Below are 14,195 nucleotides of genomic sequence, written 5' to 3' on the forward strand. Positions count from 1 at the left end.
TGCAGAAGGAATCAATTAGAAAATAAAAGTGCACATGTCAGTGCAGACTATAATAGTCAGGTAGGTATTGGGTATTTTGGTAAATACTCACTGAAAGTGAGGGGATGGGAAGTAAAACCAGAATCTACTTTCTAGTAAAAACATAAATTAGAAATGCACTATGTAAGCCCAAGGCAGCAAAATGGAGAGAATAAATTTCTTTATTTTCACGAGTCAAGTTTACCTGCAATGATAACTACTATTTATAGAGATTTGGAAAATTGATTATTATGTTGTATGTGGTATTTTTAGTAGATGCCTGTGCAGCGGTTGGGATCCTTGAAGAATACTGTTTAACATTTTATTTTATGTTGCCCATTCAATACCAGTGTTAACAAAACCATAGAGTTCTGCATCTTCCTATTTCTTGGTGTGAGCACTCTAAACACTGAGTACTTTCTCTCACGCTTGCTTTTTCTCTCTCCCTCTTCTGCTCTCTGTTTAATATTATACATCTGAATACAGAACAGACCTTCTTTAGTGGAATGGCCCCAAGCTCTTGTTCAATCTTTGTAGCTAGGAGGCTATATATAGCATTCCTTTACCTATTCAGTGAAATAATGAAGCCAATTACTATAAATAAAAAATCTGAATGCTATAGTCCAGCTGTAACATTTTGAGATTTACTTCAGGCTCCCTATTCCAGTGAAGGATTTTTTAAAGCAGTTCTGCAGTAAATACAGAAATATTTTAGAAGAACTATTAGACTTTAGGAGGCTCAACATTTTTATTACATATGTTCAGCTCATCATGGAAAGAGATCAAGTGCTAGTTTCTGAAATCCAACAAAATATGTTTTAATATTACTTCTGAGTTTAGTCTTAATTCAAACACATTATCAGTAAACCCAGATATTTTGAAAGATGCACTACCCCAAGTGAAAAGAAACTGAACAATTTTCTGGTGAAGAAAAATCAACCAATAATAAAATAGGTTTCTTCTGTTTCATTTTGTCTTCTAGAGATTTTCCCCACATTGCAAGTGAGGCTTACAAGATTGACCTGTGTTTTATTCATTGATTTAAAATTCTATATAAATCTCTACAAAATTTGTCCAACAAATATAGAGGTCCAGATCATCTCACTCAGATCCATGCATCTGTCTTCCATTTCCTGTAGAAACGGGGTGCTTAGCTATTTCCATGACACTGTCATACCCCTCTGCTTTCTGTGAAGGTCTCTCCAAACTGATGGAGGGGGTAGAGACTAGGTGGGCAAGCTACTGGGGAATGCACATTATTGTCCTTCTGGCCTTGTGGAAATTATTCAAAGAATAATACAGTCCTAGGCTGTAAGATCTCTTCTATCCTGTCTCAGCACAGGGAGCTGGACTAGGTGACCTTTCAAGATCTCTTCCAGCCCTACATTTCAATGATTTATTAGATCCTGGGAAAATCTCCATGGGTCTGTAGTGGAGCCATCAAACTCTGGGTCTGAGAAGGGGCATGGAGTCTGTCAGGGACCAGAGACGCACAACCTGTTCACAGGTGGCCGTGTTATCCTTCAAGTTTCAGAGTGGGCTTCAAAGACAGCTTTTGGGAGGAAGGAACTCCATGTCCTCAACAGATAATATTGTGTGCTGACCACAAGGGAATACTCCCAGAGATTTCTTCTTCCTGAACCTGTTCCCAAAGGAAGGGTTGAATCTGGGCCTATGATAACTGCTACCTTTGGTCCACGTAGGAAATACAGTCAAGGTTTCTTATGTTACTGGAATTTTTAAACTTGCCAATAGGCAAAAATCTTGTCAGGAAGGATAAGCATATACTTAGTGTTTGAACATCTTATTTATTATAGGTGGAGCTGGGAGCACCTCCTATTGTAAAGATTGCTCTACATCTCACATTATAAGACCATATTTTCACTTGGTTATAAGTTTGCAAAATTGTAACCATTTGGGCTGAAATTATGAATATATCTTATGTCTGCCTCAGGCTGAGTTTTTTGGAAAATGTTATTCAAAACTTTTCAGCCACTTCTGAGAATGAGGCTAGTGAAAAAATACATTGTTTTGCCCATGTTAATAAACATTTTCACAACCATTTTGTTGAGAATTTCTTGCTACTCTGTGGTGCAGGGATTTGAAATTTGGCAGGAAAATTGCTCTGTTGTCAGGGGATGTGCTTTTTGCTGTCACTGTGAAAATCCACCCAAATTTGGACAAATTGTAAGTCTTTGAAAAATTATAGTTTGCACATGCTCAGAATTGCTACAGCTTAGCAATTTAATTCCTTGAAGATTCTGTCCTCAATGAGCATGCTGCAATTTGGGTCAGCAGGTCTTTCACTGCAACTGCACTTCCTAGCTGAGAGCAAGGAGCCTGTCTATACGGTGCTCTCAATGCCCTCTTCTGTTGATGCCCAGGCATTGTAGAAGAGGAAGCTGCCTGAATGGAATGCAGAGGGGACAAGAGCTGGACCAGGAGGTGGACTGAACGGGAATAGAGTCAAACAATGCACTTGGGGATGGAAGATAGGAACTGGAGGATGGGGGATGGGTAGGGAGTTTGAATTGTAGTGGGAATGGCTAGGCAAGAAGACTGGGATTGAGAACCAGTGGGGTGGGAGAATGAGGAGATAAATATGAAAGAGAGCCAGGTGTGAGAGGAGACTGGGGACTTTTTGGGCAAAGACACTAGGACAAAGAGCTGCGGGGGTAGGGGTGACACACACTGAAATAGTGCAGAGGAGGTGAATGGAGGCCAAAGTGGGGAAGAAAGACATTGGATGATTGGGTAGAGGAAACTGAGATGGGATAGCTTTGGAGCCTGAGGAAATGGATATGAAGGGGTGGGTGCTGGGAATTGCTGGCCTAGGAGACTGGGACTGGGGGGAAGCCTCGGATAGGGAGTTGGGAAGGGTGAGACTAGAACTTGCTGGGCAAGGAAACTGGCAGTGGGATTTTGGATGAGAAGTCTGAGGAGTGGAGGCTAAGAGTGGAGAAGGGGACTAGGACAGGGACAGTTTGGAAGGGATGGAGCAAAAGAGATCAAACTAAGGGGGAACAGGCAGAGGAGTCTGTGCCCCTTCACGCTCCCCTCTAGAGCCTGGAATGGCACACAAGATTCCAGAGTCTCGGCATTCCACTGCTGACAACAAATAACTATGTAATCCTCTGACAAAATGTTCTCTTCCCACCTCTAGTTCTGGTCCACAGAGGATGACTACATTCTGCTGCTCTCAGTCCACTACCTCACATGACAGAGGTCTGTGTGGTGGATCTAAAGGGTTCCAAGCTGATCCATGTGGGTGTCAATATGAAGTCAAATGATAGAATTTGTGTTTTTTCAGTTTACTCTTTTAAAAATGTAAGAAATTAAACACTAAAAATTTGTGTTAAAGAACATTATTAAGGTTGCAACATAAAGCCCTCAAAAGCTAGGAAATACCAGAATTAAGATTATACATTTAATTTAATTCGGTCCCTTTGTGCATAAGCATTATGATACAGTTTCTATTCCATGATTACATAGTATTTTTTCCACAGATCCCCTGCCTCATTCACTTCACAGGATGGGCCTGCTTTGGGGATTAAACAGGGTTGTGTAGTGAAGGAGACTTGTCTGTAGGACCTTGCTTCCCTTGTTGCAGAAACTGGGTGGTGTGTAGTGAATGGGGTGCAAAAAGAAAAAGGTGGTATCATGGTTAAGGCAGTTGATTACTGCCCTGGAGAATTGGATTCTATCCCTGTATCTGCCATAGAGTCATTATGTGATACTGGACAAGTCACTTAACTAAACTTTTCATGGGTGGTCACCGATTTGGTATTTCTCATTTTCTGGGTGCCAGAGTTGAGACGCTGGGGGTCTGATCTGACGAAGTGTGGAGTGTTCAATGGGAGCTGTACTTAGTATTATATAGCATTTTATATGTTCAAAGTACTCTGAAAAATCAGGTTCTAGTCATCTCAAATTGGACCCCAAAATTAGTGGATAGCTTTGACCATAATCTCTGTGTCTTTGTTCTCCAACTTTAAAATGGAAATGATAATACCCGCTTATCTCAGATGGGTGTTGTGAAAGTTATTTAATGTTTATGAATCACTCAGGTACAGTAGTGATGAACATCATAGAAAAGGTCTTGAGGAAATGGATAATTCTGTCTTCAGAGTAGGATTTGTATAGCGTGTCGTAAGCACGGTGTGGGGGCCGCGCATTCAACAATGAAGGGAAAACAAGATATTGAATAGATGCTCATTAAGTGAGCGCTGTCCATCTTTGCATTGAATGATGTAAGAATCCCATCGAAAAAATAGTCTCTGATCCTATAATTAAAGACTCTATCATAATGCATACGCAGAAGGGGGCTGAATTAAGGTTGCACAGGTAGCCTTAATTCATTGTGTACAGCCACCAGGCTTGACTTTTGTATTGTACGTGTGCTTTTGTTACTTTCATAATATATTATCATTAAACCAGTATATTTTGGCCTACTCAGAAGCCATTTGACATGGATCACATCTGATCAGATTCTTATTAGCATATATTTTAAGTTTTGCTGAAACATTTTTTCAGGTGGCATATTTGGTTATCGCTTTTCCTAGGCCAGATAAGTTCCTATTATAAATACAAGATGCCAGATCACCTTCTCCATTAGAGAAACTGGAGGAGGAATCAAGAGGTGACCAAATGCTGTGAGGTTCCCCCTCAGAGTTTTAAAAAAAATTGTCCCATCTGGAAAGATTAGGGGGTCACAGAATAGATGAAGTGATCCCTATATCCATGGAGGCAGGAGTCATCATATGTGAATGGTTGTCCCTCAGTCCAGCTGTGCTTCCCCTTTTCTCTACTGTTGAAGTTACGACAGGACCTATTTGCTTTTTTGGGCTTAATCACTATCCAGCAGCTGCAGAAAGAACCTAATGAGAGTTAATGTTGCTTCAAGCCATGAATGTCTGCTTTTTGGCTTGCAGAGGTGAACAAAGTAAACTTAATAGTAAACAACAAGAAGTTTAGTATCAGAATTAATCATGGATTAAGTATGAGCTGCATGACACAGGAGTTTTAGTAGTGTTTGACTGCTGAGATAACGGACATAATTCAGGCAGCCTCCTGATTTGAAATGCAAAATGACACTCTTCTGGAAATGGTTCTCAAATAATTTTAACATGCTGTTCAAATGCATATTCAAAGGGTGTATTGTCCTGGGCCTGGTGGGATTGTTTTTAGGTTGTTGATGACAAAGATTTCTCCTTTATGTCGGTATTTGGAACTGTTTCTTACTTTCAGAATAAGAATAGTTCCCATTTTGGAAAAACTCTAAGCCACTCCTGGGCAACCTTCCCCTCCCCAGGAAGTGGGGTGAGGTGTATGTGCATGTGTGTGTACTACCATACTTTCTGATCTAAGCCGAGGATGGACTTGACTGAGTAGATTTTTCCTAATTCTGACTACTATAACCCTATACATGTGTGTTCTGATTTACCGTTATGAATGTTAATGGTTTTGTTTCTCGTGTATCTTTTTCTTCTATTACTTTTCTTACTTATAATTCAGAACTGGAGTTAGAGAATGCATGTACGTTTAAGTGCAAGGACATCTACTAATTAATATAAAATGTGTGGTGAAAACTATCTGTTGTTTATAAAAACATTTAGTTTTACTATTTTAATTTTTTTAGTTTTGGTATAATTATTTTATAAATACTTACATATTGTATTTATTTAATTATTGTTCTTTATTAAACAGATTGTTGAGTAACTGGATTTCGAAACACAGAAGGGAAATATGTCTCGATCACGCCAGCCGCCTCTTGTAACTGGTATCTCTCCGAATGAAGGCATCTCATGGACAAAAGTCACAATTAGAGGAGAAAACTTAGGAACTGGGCCAACAGACCTCATAGGTAAATTCAGAAAAATGGTTTGGTGCAGTCCCCATTTTTTGATCGCAAGAAACTGGTTGGTGACAGATGTTGAATGGGTAATGTACACATTAAATATATGCATACCTTATTACTTATGTAAGAGGTAGTTTGTCATGTGGTTACAGTCCATGAGTGAAATTCTGGCCATTGTGAAGTCAATAAGAGTTTTTGCCCTTGATTTCTATGAAACCAGGATTTTACCCCATGACTGTAAAATAGAATGCCCGAGTTCTTTTCCTGACTCTGCCAGTGACATTTGTGGATGTGTTCAAATTGTATAACTTTTCTGTGTTTCAGTTTACCATCTAAAAAAAGGGTATAATAACGTTTTCCTACTCTGACCAGGATGTTGAAGCTTAGTAAATATTTGTTTAAAAACACAAAACAAAAACTCCTTTGAGATATTTAGGTAAAAGGCACTATACATACACAATTTTTGTTGTATTTTTTAACATTCCAGTTCACCTGAATTCTGGGTTGCCACCTGAGTCACTCAATAACACACCACAAAACCTCCAATAATACACCCGGGCAACTGTGCATTACTTTACAATGTAAAGAAGTCTTTCAAATCTTTGCTAATAATCATGTTACGTCTTGAGGTTTGAGAGTTGAAAGTCATTGTAATTTTTATCTTAGCTTATTTAACACTGAGAATATTCTGATAAGTGTCTAAAGGTATATCTGCACAACTGGCTGGCCTGGATCAGCTGACTTGTGCTTGTGGGGCTTAGGATTGTGGGGGGGGCGGGGCTCTAAAATTGGCAGGTTGAAGTTCGGGCTTGGACTGGAGTCCAGGCTCTGAGACCCCACGAGGGGGGAGGGTCTCTGAGCCTAGGCTTTATCCTGAGCCAAAACATCTGCCCTGCTATTTTTAGGCCCACAGCCTGAGTTCCATGATCCCATGTCAGCTGACCTGAGCTCTGAGACTCAGTGCCTTGGGTTTTTGATCACAGCATAGACATACCCTAATGTCCCAATCTTGCGAAGAGTTACGCACAATGGGAGTACTTATACTTGTAAGTCTTTGTCGGATTCAGTCCTAATGTTTTTATAAACTTCAGTTAAACTTTCTTTACTACCTGCTGCCAAAAAGCATTACAATTAAATAAAAAGTGGAAAATATTATATGTTTGGGAATAAACTGAGTACCACATATATGAGGAAAAAGAAAATGCTTTTTTTGCTTCTTTCTGTTAAAGCTAACCTAGTTGTAAGTCCTTTGCATTGTTGAAATGTATGGATCTTTAAATACACTTGCAGAAAATTTAAGAAAATTCTTTTCATTTATAGGAAGGTTCTCTCATTTGGGAACAAAGTTTGTTTCTGGTTTAAATACGTTTTGAGGGAGATCCTTATTCAGTTTGAAAGTTTTAGCGATGTGCCATTATTATGTTTAGTGTGGTATGCAAAACATTAATGAAGAGTACATACATTACAATTCCATGTCATTTATTATTCTGTGATGTCAAGCTGATCGTAGCTAATTATTAAGTTAGTGGACCTCTTAAGTATCATGTTCCATGAATAGAAATATTTATTTAAGAAATAAAACTGAAGACAGGAAAGAAACTCCTAAATAATATGGAAATCTTCAAAAGATTTTGCACAAGTATAAACATTTCCTGCACCTTTTAGTGAAAATCCAAAAGTAAATTATTCCATTAAGTTAAATTAAATAGTAATTAAATGAACCTTATTGAGTGAACCTTAAAAGTGACCCACAAAGGAGGAAGAAGGGTGGGGTTTGTTTTTTTTTTGCTTCTTTTGATGTGTAAAGACATTCTGAATGGTATGTTATGATTTTTTTTTGATTTTTTTTTTAAATAAAAGGCTGCCTCCCTCCCTGCCCCCCCCCCCAAATCTTTACACTAGAAAAATCAGGTGTTGTCTACCCTGGTTTTGTGGGAACTTTATGTACACCTGACAACAAGTGGCAATTATATCATAAGACAAGAGTCTTTAAACAGTGACTAAAAATCACTTTCCCTTTCAGTTGCCCAGGTTTCAAAGTCTGATTTCTTTTTTTTTTTTTTTTTTTTTTTTTTTTTTTTTTTTTTTTTAAAGCATCTGCTTAATTCAAAGTCCTCTCAAACACTTGGGAAAAAGCTCTCTTTGTTAAAGATTCAATTCCCACCTTTTGAATTGGGGCTGAGAAAAGCTTCCCTCTTTCTTTTGTTCTTCAAAAAATCCATGAGCAAAACTCAGAAAAGACAAGATTTGTTATTTCATACATTCTGAAGTTAAAACAAAAACATAAAACCATTCTTTGTTTTGAGAAAAATCTTTTCAGACCCTGTTAATTTATCACAAAGGAGCAACCACACCCTCCCCACAAACAACACCACAGCAACTGCACAGAGACCAGGTTTATTTCTCTGCTGGTCACCTTTGCCTTAGACCTTAGTTCCTTGTGTACCACTGCCACATCGGGGAGTTCTGTTCCTCTGTTAATTACGGTCACTCACTGGTTTTGTGGTACTTCAGGTGATGCCAGTGTATTCGGTATAGTATGTCATTGTCTTCAGCCAGTTCTTCCTTGGCCTTCCTCACTTTCTCCTTCTTCCTTTAGATGCCCAATTCAGTGCTTGCTTAACATGTCTCCCATCTTCCGTATGTTGAACATATCCAAACCACCTGAGCCTTTTTTTTGTTCTTGATATTTTCTGACATGACCTGCTCTGTCAGCTTCCTTACTCTTGCATTTGTTGTTTTGTCTTTCCACAAATGTGTAATATGTGAAATGTGTAGCATCTTCCTCAGCCAACTGTTGAGGCTGCCCATTGATCTCTTTGTGTTAACAATTGTGTTCTGTACAGTAGGGAGCTCAGTACAGTCTCATGGTATAGTCATGGTTTAGTTTGATTGAAGACCTGTTTGACCAGATGTTATTCATCCTTCCAAAAGTGATGTTTGCTTTTCCTAATCTTGTATTAATATCTTTCACAGTCACCTTCAAATGTTATCACACTCCCCAAGTAGCAGAACTCTTCTACCTGTTCAGTTTATTTTCCAGCCACATACACCTTTGCATCCATTGTCCAGTTTCTTACCTTCATAACTTTGGTTTTCCCTGCTTTTACTGTCAATCCAATTTTTGCTGCTTCCTGTTCTACATCTGATGTAAGGGTAATCATTCCATTCCACATCATGCTTAGTAAAAGTAAAAACTAAAAAATACTTAGTAAAAGTAAGCATATTTAGTAAAAGTAAAAGTATTTGCATTAGCAAAGTCAAGATCATGTAACTCATCTCTGCTAACTTATTTTCCACTATCCATAGTGCCTTTTGTTGCCCTCTTCATCACTCACTCTGTTGCTAATGCAAAGAGGATTGTTAAATAACACAGAATCTTATCCAACTCCAGTCACAATATCGAACCGCTGACCTAGGCCTATATCCGACTTTACTGTTCATCTGTCTCCATCATATAAATTCCCTTATTATGTTGATCAGCTTGTCTGGTATCCCATAGCTTCTAGTAATATTCCACATGAAGCTATCTGAGGTCTTGTATGTGGCTCCTATAGAAGCCACAAGTTTGACTCTCTTTTTGCCTGGCATGTGTCAGGCCCCATGGTTAGCTCTGTGCAAATAGACTGGCAAAGCTGGGATCTTGGCTACTTGGAGGGATGAATAAAAAAAAATGGATTGGCATTACATATTCATTTGTTCTTACAGCGGGGAGAAAGTATGTAGCTGAATGGAGTCTCAGTGCCAAAGTCAGGAGCAAGTCTAAGCTGTCATAATTTACTCCTCCTTCCAGCCCTCACAGAATGTATATGTGCTATTAAGAGAGCTAGAGTTGGGCAAAATAATTGTACTGAAATACTTTTTTTCACCAAATCTTCCTATTTGCATGTCCACAAAACTTCCATGAAAACATACATTAGAACAAACATGATTTCCAGTGAGTAATTCTGCAATTTTCCAGGTGTGCAAAATCATGTGAAGTAAATTGGTGAAAAATTTTGCACAACTTTTTGTAAAAATTTTGATGCCAATTTCATCTATCAATGAATTCTGAATAATTAATATTTGTGCAGTGTTTTGAAGATATAAGGGAAGATCAGCAATATACTTAGTATGCAGGAGGAAATAGCTTCAAAAGCACCTAAATGATTAAGAGCTTAAGTCCTATTTTCAAAAATGCCTACAAACCCATTGAAAATCAATAAGACTTGGGCTTTTAAGCAATCTATGCACTTTTGAAATATATACCTATGATTTCCTTGCTGTTCTGGATCTTCAAAGTGCTATAGAAGAGTTGCATATTAATAAAGCACTTCAAGTGTCTATAACTAAGCTTGGAAGGATTAGATTTTTATCAGTAAATGTCAGTAAACATTGATTTCACTGTATATATACAAACCCACAAAAAAATATTTCCATTGATAGTAATAAAAATGTAAAGATAGGCAAAGTAAGAAAAATGCTGCTTGAGAATTTATTAGAGTCAAAGTCCAGTGATTTAGATTTTAGATTTAGGCTTGTTAAAAATGGATTAGTGAATGATTCAATGAATAGTAAATGGGTATGGTTTGTTGATTTAGGATATTTACTCTGTATATTTTGACATAATTTCCTACAACCAGGAAAGTTTAAATGGATAAAAAATAGAAAATAAATGCTTAAAAATAAACACCAATATTATCCATCTAGATTATAAAAAAACAGAGTTGATGGAATTCATTTTTTGTTTATGTATAACGTGTCTAGATAAACAGAAAAATAGTTATTCTATGACAGTCTTTATTTCTTCAGTTTTATTCATAGTACGTCTTCGATTTCCAGGTTTAACAATCTGCGGACACAACTGTCTGCTGACTGCTGAATGGATGTCTGCCAGTAAAATAGTGTGTCGAGTGGGACAAGCTAAAAATGATATGGGGGACATTATTGTCACTACAAAATCAGGTGGCAGAGGAACTTCGACTGTTTCTTTCAAACTCCTGAAACCTGAGAAAATAGGTATTTTGCCTCATTCAAACTTATAATTATTTTTGCTAAATAATTAAAACTGACCATTGATGCTTTTTGTTTTATAAATAAAATGTATTTGTAAAATTTTAACCCACTGACAGTTGTTTCTGAGTCACTCTTTACTTGTTTAGTACTTGCAAAATATATACAAATAATACACATTTTGGGTTGAAATCTGCCTTTTGGTCATTGAATCATTGAAAATTACACCTGTTTTTCTGAAAGCGGAAACTCTTTAATTTCCTTCACACTTCCTTATCCTTTAGAATGCATATTGATATTAAAAGATAGTCCCAGGAATCAAGTTCTTTAATGAGCTATTAAGCCTAATGAATCAGTAAAAGACACAAAAGGACCCCCTGAACACTTAAAGCTCCATCTGACCATTACCCTTTTAAAGGAGTTGAATGTTGGATGCTGTTACAATTAAGCAACATTAGCAAATCAACTAAGACAATAAAGACCTTTTTGAAATATTTCTAGTGTTCTGTTTAATAATGAATAGTGTTGTCAAGTAGTCTAGCCCCAGATTTCATTTGCAATCCTGTCAAAAATGTCCTTTGGATTCTAAATGTTTATAATTCAGATTAGCTCATTAAGAATAGGCACTGTTTATGTAGGCGCCTACACCAAATCAATAGTTCAAGTTCTTGTTTCCCTCTATGGTTCCAATGGCAGTTAAATAACACATACTTTTACCAGAGCTGTTCTAATGTTTTACAGTCCAAATGTTAATATTTCAAGCTTTATTAAAAACTCTTGGGGAAGGAGAAGAGGAAATCCATGGTTTGCCAAACTGCAAAAGACTGAGGGCCAGATTCTCTGCTGTGTCCAGCTTCAGCTGGGTTCATCGGAGAAGGGGACCATCAGGAAACTGATTAAAAGTCCTTGATTCTGTGCCAGGCCCCAGGTGCAGATTGCAGCAGCCATGTCCTGCCTTCCTTTCCCTGAACCATGACCTTGACATACTCCCTGTGCAGGAGCTGTGGGGAGGAAGCCAATTCTCCCTGCTTTATACTCACTGAGGACTCCCACGTGATGGAGGAATTACTAGTTAAGGGGCTTGTCCAGAGTTGACTTTTGTTCTGTCTGATTGGTGAAAAAGGAGGAATCTTCCCCAAAATCTGTGAAAAGAGAGACTAGCACATTAACTGCTGTCATTTTTAAAGTGGCAGGTGACAGTTGGAGGTGGTGAGTAAAAGCTTGGAAAATGATAAATGCTATAAAAATGCTATTTTTATTATTTCCTGTTAACTTGTCCATATTGGTACTCTGTATCTTAAACAGAACAGTGCTGTCTGTGAGATGGAAGGTGTGATGCCCTGCCATTGATACCTTTCCAGCTACTCTAAGCAAATAATTTAGCATAATTGTATCCAGGTTGTTTTGCTCTGTATCTTCCAAAATATTAGCTAGGCATGCATTTTATATTTTTCAGGCTTTTTCAAATTAATTCAGTGTGCCCAAAGTTGATGGTGCTGGACAGCCTTTGTTGTTTTAAGGATATGTGCTTTGTTTTCTCTAGGTATCTTGGATCAGTCTGCTGTCTGGGTTGATGAAATGAACTATTATGACATGCGCACTGACAGGAACAAAGGGATTCCCCCCTTGTCTCTACGTCCAGCTAATCCGCTTGGTATTGAGATAGACAAGTAAGTACAAAATGCCTTTAATCCACTTTTAGTGGTTTTTCTCTCTACATCACTATATGAATTCCAGAAAAGTTTAACAGTTTAGGTGGTGAGGAAAGACAAGAAAATTCAATTAGCTGATGGCACAGTACCTAGTATTCAATAGACTGTTGCTAGCACACGCTGTTGTGTTTGATAATCCTAATTTTTGTGTATATTATTTCGTGATTGATTAGAACTTCATATAATTTGAGAGCCTAGTTAATTGAACCTTGTGTTGTTTATATTTCTGGGATTGGCAAATAACCTTAGGGTCTGAGGGTTTATACGTTGCAGTTATAGAACTCTGTGTTGTGTCTGAGTTCTGTGGGGCTTTTAAGCCCGTTTAGATAGCTGTCTCTTGCTAGTATTGCAGTGTAAAAGATATCTTATGTATGCATCAACTAGTTTACTTTTATTGAAATGTTAATATTGGTTTTCTAACCACAAACCTCTTGGCTTTTGTTCCTAAATATTGTAGACTTTATAAAATTGTTCTGTAATAGAAGGTTAATAATAAGTGAGTAAGTTTATCATAGGGCTTTAAAGGGACACCACTAGCGCCCAAAACATATAATAGGCCCCAAAAATAGCATTTAGAAATAAAGTCCCTCTGGAGTAAGCAATCAGCCCTTCCAAAAACAAAGGCTGTTTAAAATTAGACTATTTTGCTGTGGGACCCATTCTATCTGGAGCACATGTCCTGTTTGTGATCAGGAATACATGCATGATTTCTCAGTTCTGTTCATCAGAGTAGCGGAGGATATGAGTTATTTCACAAGTATGGGGCAGCATGATGCACACATATGAATAAAGAGAACTGAAAGGTCTAATGTTTGGCCCCTCAGATTTGATGTCCTTTTTTAAATGGTCATCATAATTATGTTTACCTTTGGGATTTAATTAGGATATTGTTCTTTTTTTCTTGCCACAGTAGATAAAATCTTCTGTTAGATAATTATTATAATTCAAGTTTGAATATCTTAATTTCCACAATTATTTCTGTAAAATACTTGAATTCTTGCTACCCTAAATCCTGGCAATTACTGTTTTCTCAAAGTCTGAATCCCGTTCCTAGTAAAATATTGAGAGAGAAATCATGAAATGTCTAGAAAATCCAAATATATTATGTTGTCTGCTTTCCCTTCATCTGTTGTTTTTGTAATTGCATACAAAAAAATGTTTGTCCGGCAAGATCTAGTCTTAATAACCCATGCTGCTTATTGCTCATGATTTAGTTATTTTTAAGATTGGCTTTATTTTGATAAACCTTCAGAAACAGTCTCAGAACCTTACTGTCAGAATGAATTCAGATCAGCTTGGCTATGAGCACTGTCACACAGATTGACAATTATCTGAAGAGTGTGTAAACAAAGAATTTAATTTAATATTTGTTAAATTGAAAGAGGAGACTAGAAGAGTACAGATGAGTCTTACTTAATATCTTTTTTAATTGTGCAGAAATAGTAATGTTATAAAATGTGCAGTGACTAATGTATAGGGAGTGGTAAAAGGAAATAATACAAAAGGTTTTGAAAAGATCTAAAAAAAATCTGGGCAGAAAATAACAAGTGGTGAATTCTCTTAGAAAAATGCAAGGTACATCTGGAAAATTATGATACCAAACACAGATATGTAAT

At 37.3% G+C, this 14,195-nt stretch overlaps 1 protein-coding gene across 2 annotated transcripts in view; it reads left to right on the forward strand.

Moving 5' to 3' along the window:
- Positions 1-14,195, forward strand: part of EXOC2 (exocyst complex component 2) — a 188,623-nt gene that overhangs the window by 17,007 nt on the left and 157,421 nt on the right. For both annotated transcript variants that reach the window (XM_067562594.1, XM_067562595.1), the window contains exons 2-4: positions 5,725-5,881; positions 10,697-10,873; positions 12,411-12,537. In XM_067562594.1, coding sequence (XP_067418695.1) covers positions 5,764-5,881; positions 10,697-10,873; positions 12,411-12,537 — 422 coding nt within the window. In that variant the 5' untranslated portion in view covers positions 5,725-5,763. The remainder of the gene's footprint in view (positions 1-5,724; positions 5,882-10,696; positions 10,874-12,410; positions 12,538-14,195) is intronic.

Source organism: Emydura macquarii, unplaced genomic scaffold (genome assembly GCF_026122565.2).
Source record: "Emydura macquarii macquarii isolate MOO-44397 ecotype Brisbane River unplaced genomic scaffold, CSIRO-AGI_Emac_v2 contig_2452, whole genome shotgun sequence".
NCBI classification, from domain to species: Eukaryota; Metazoa; Chordata; order Testudines; family Chelidae; genus Emydura; species Emydura macquarii.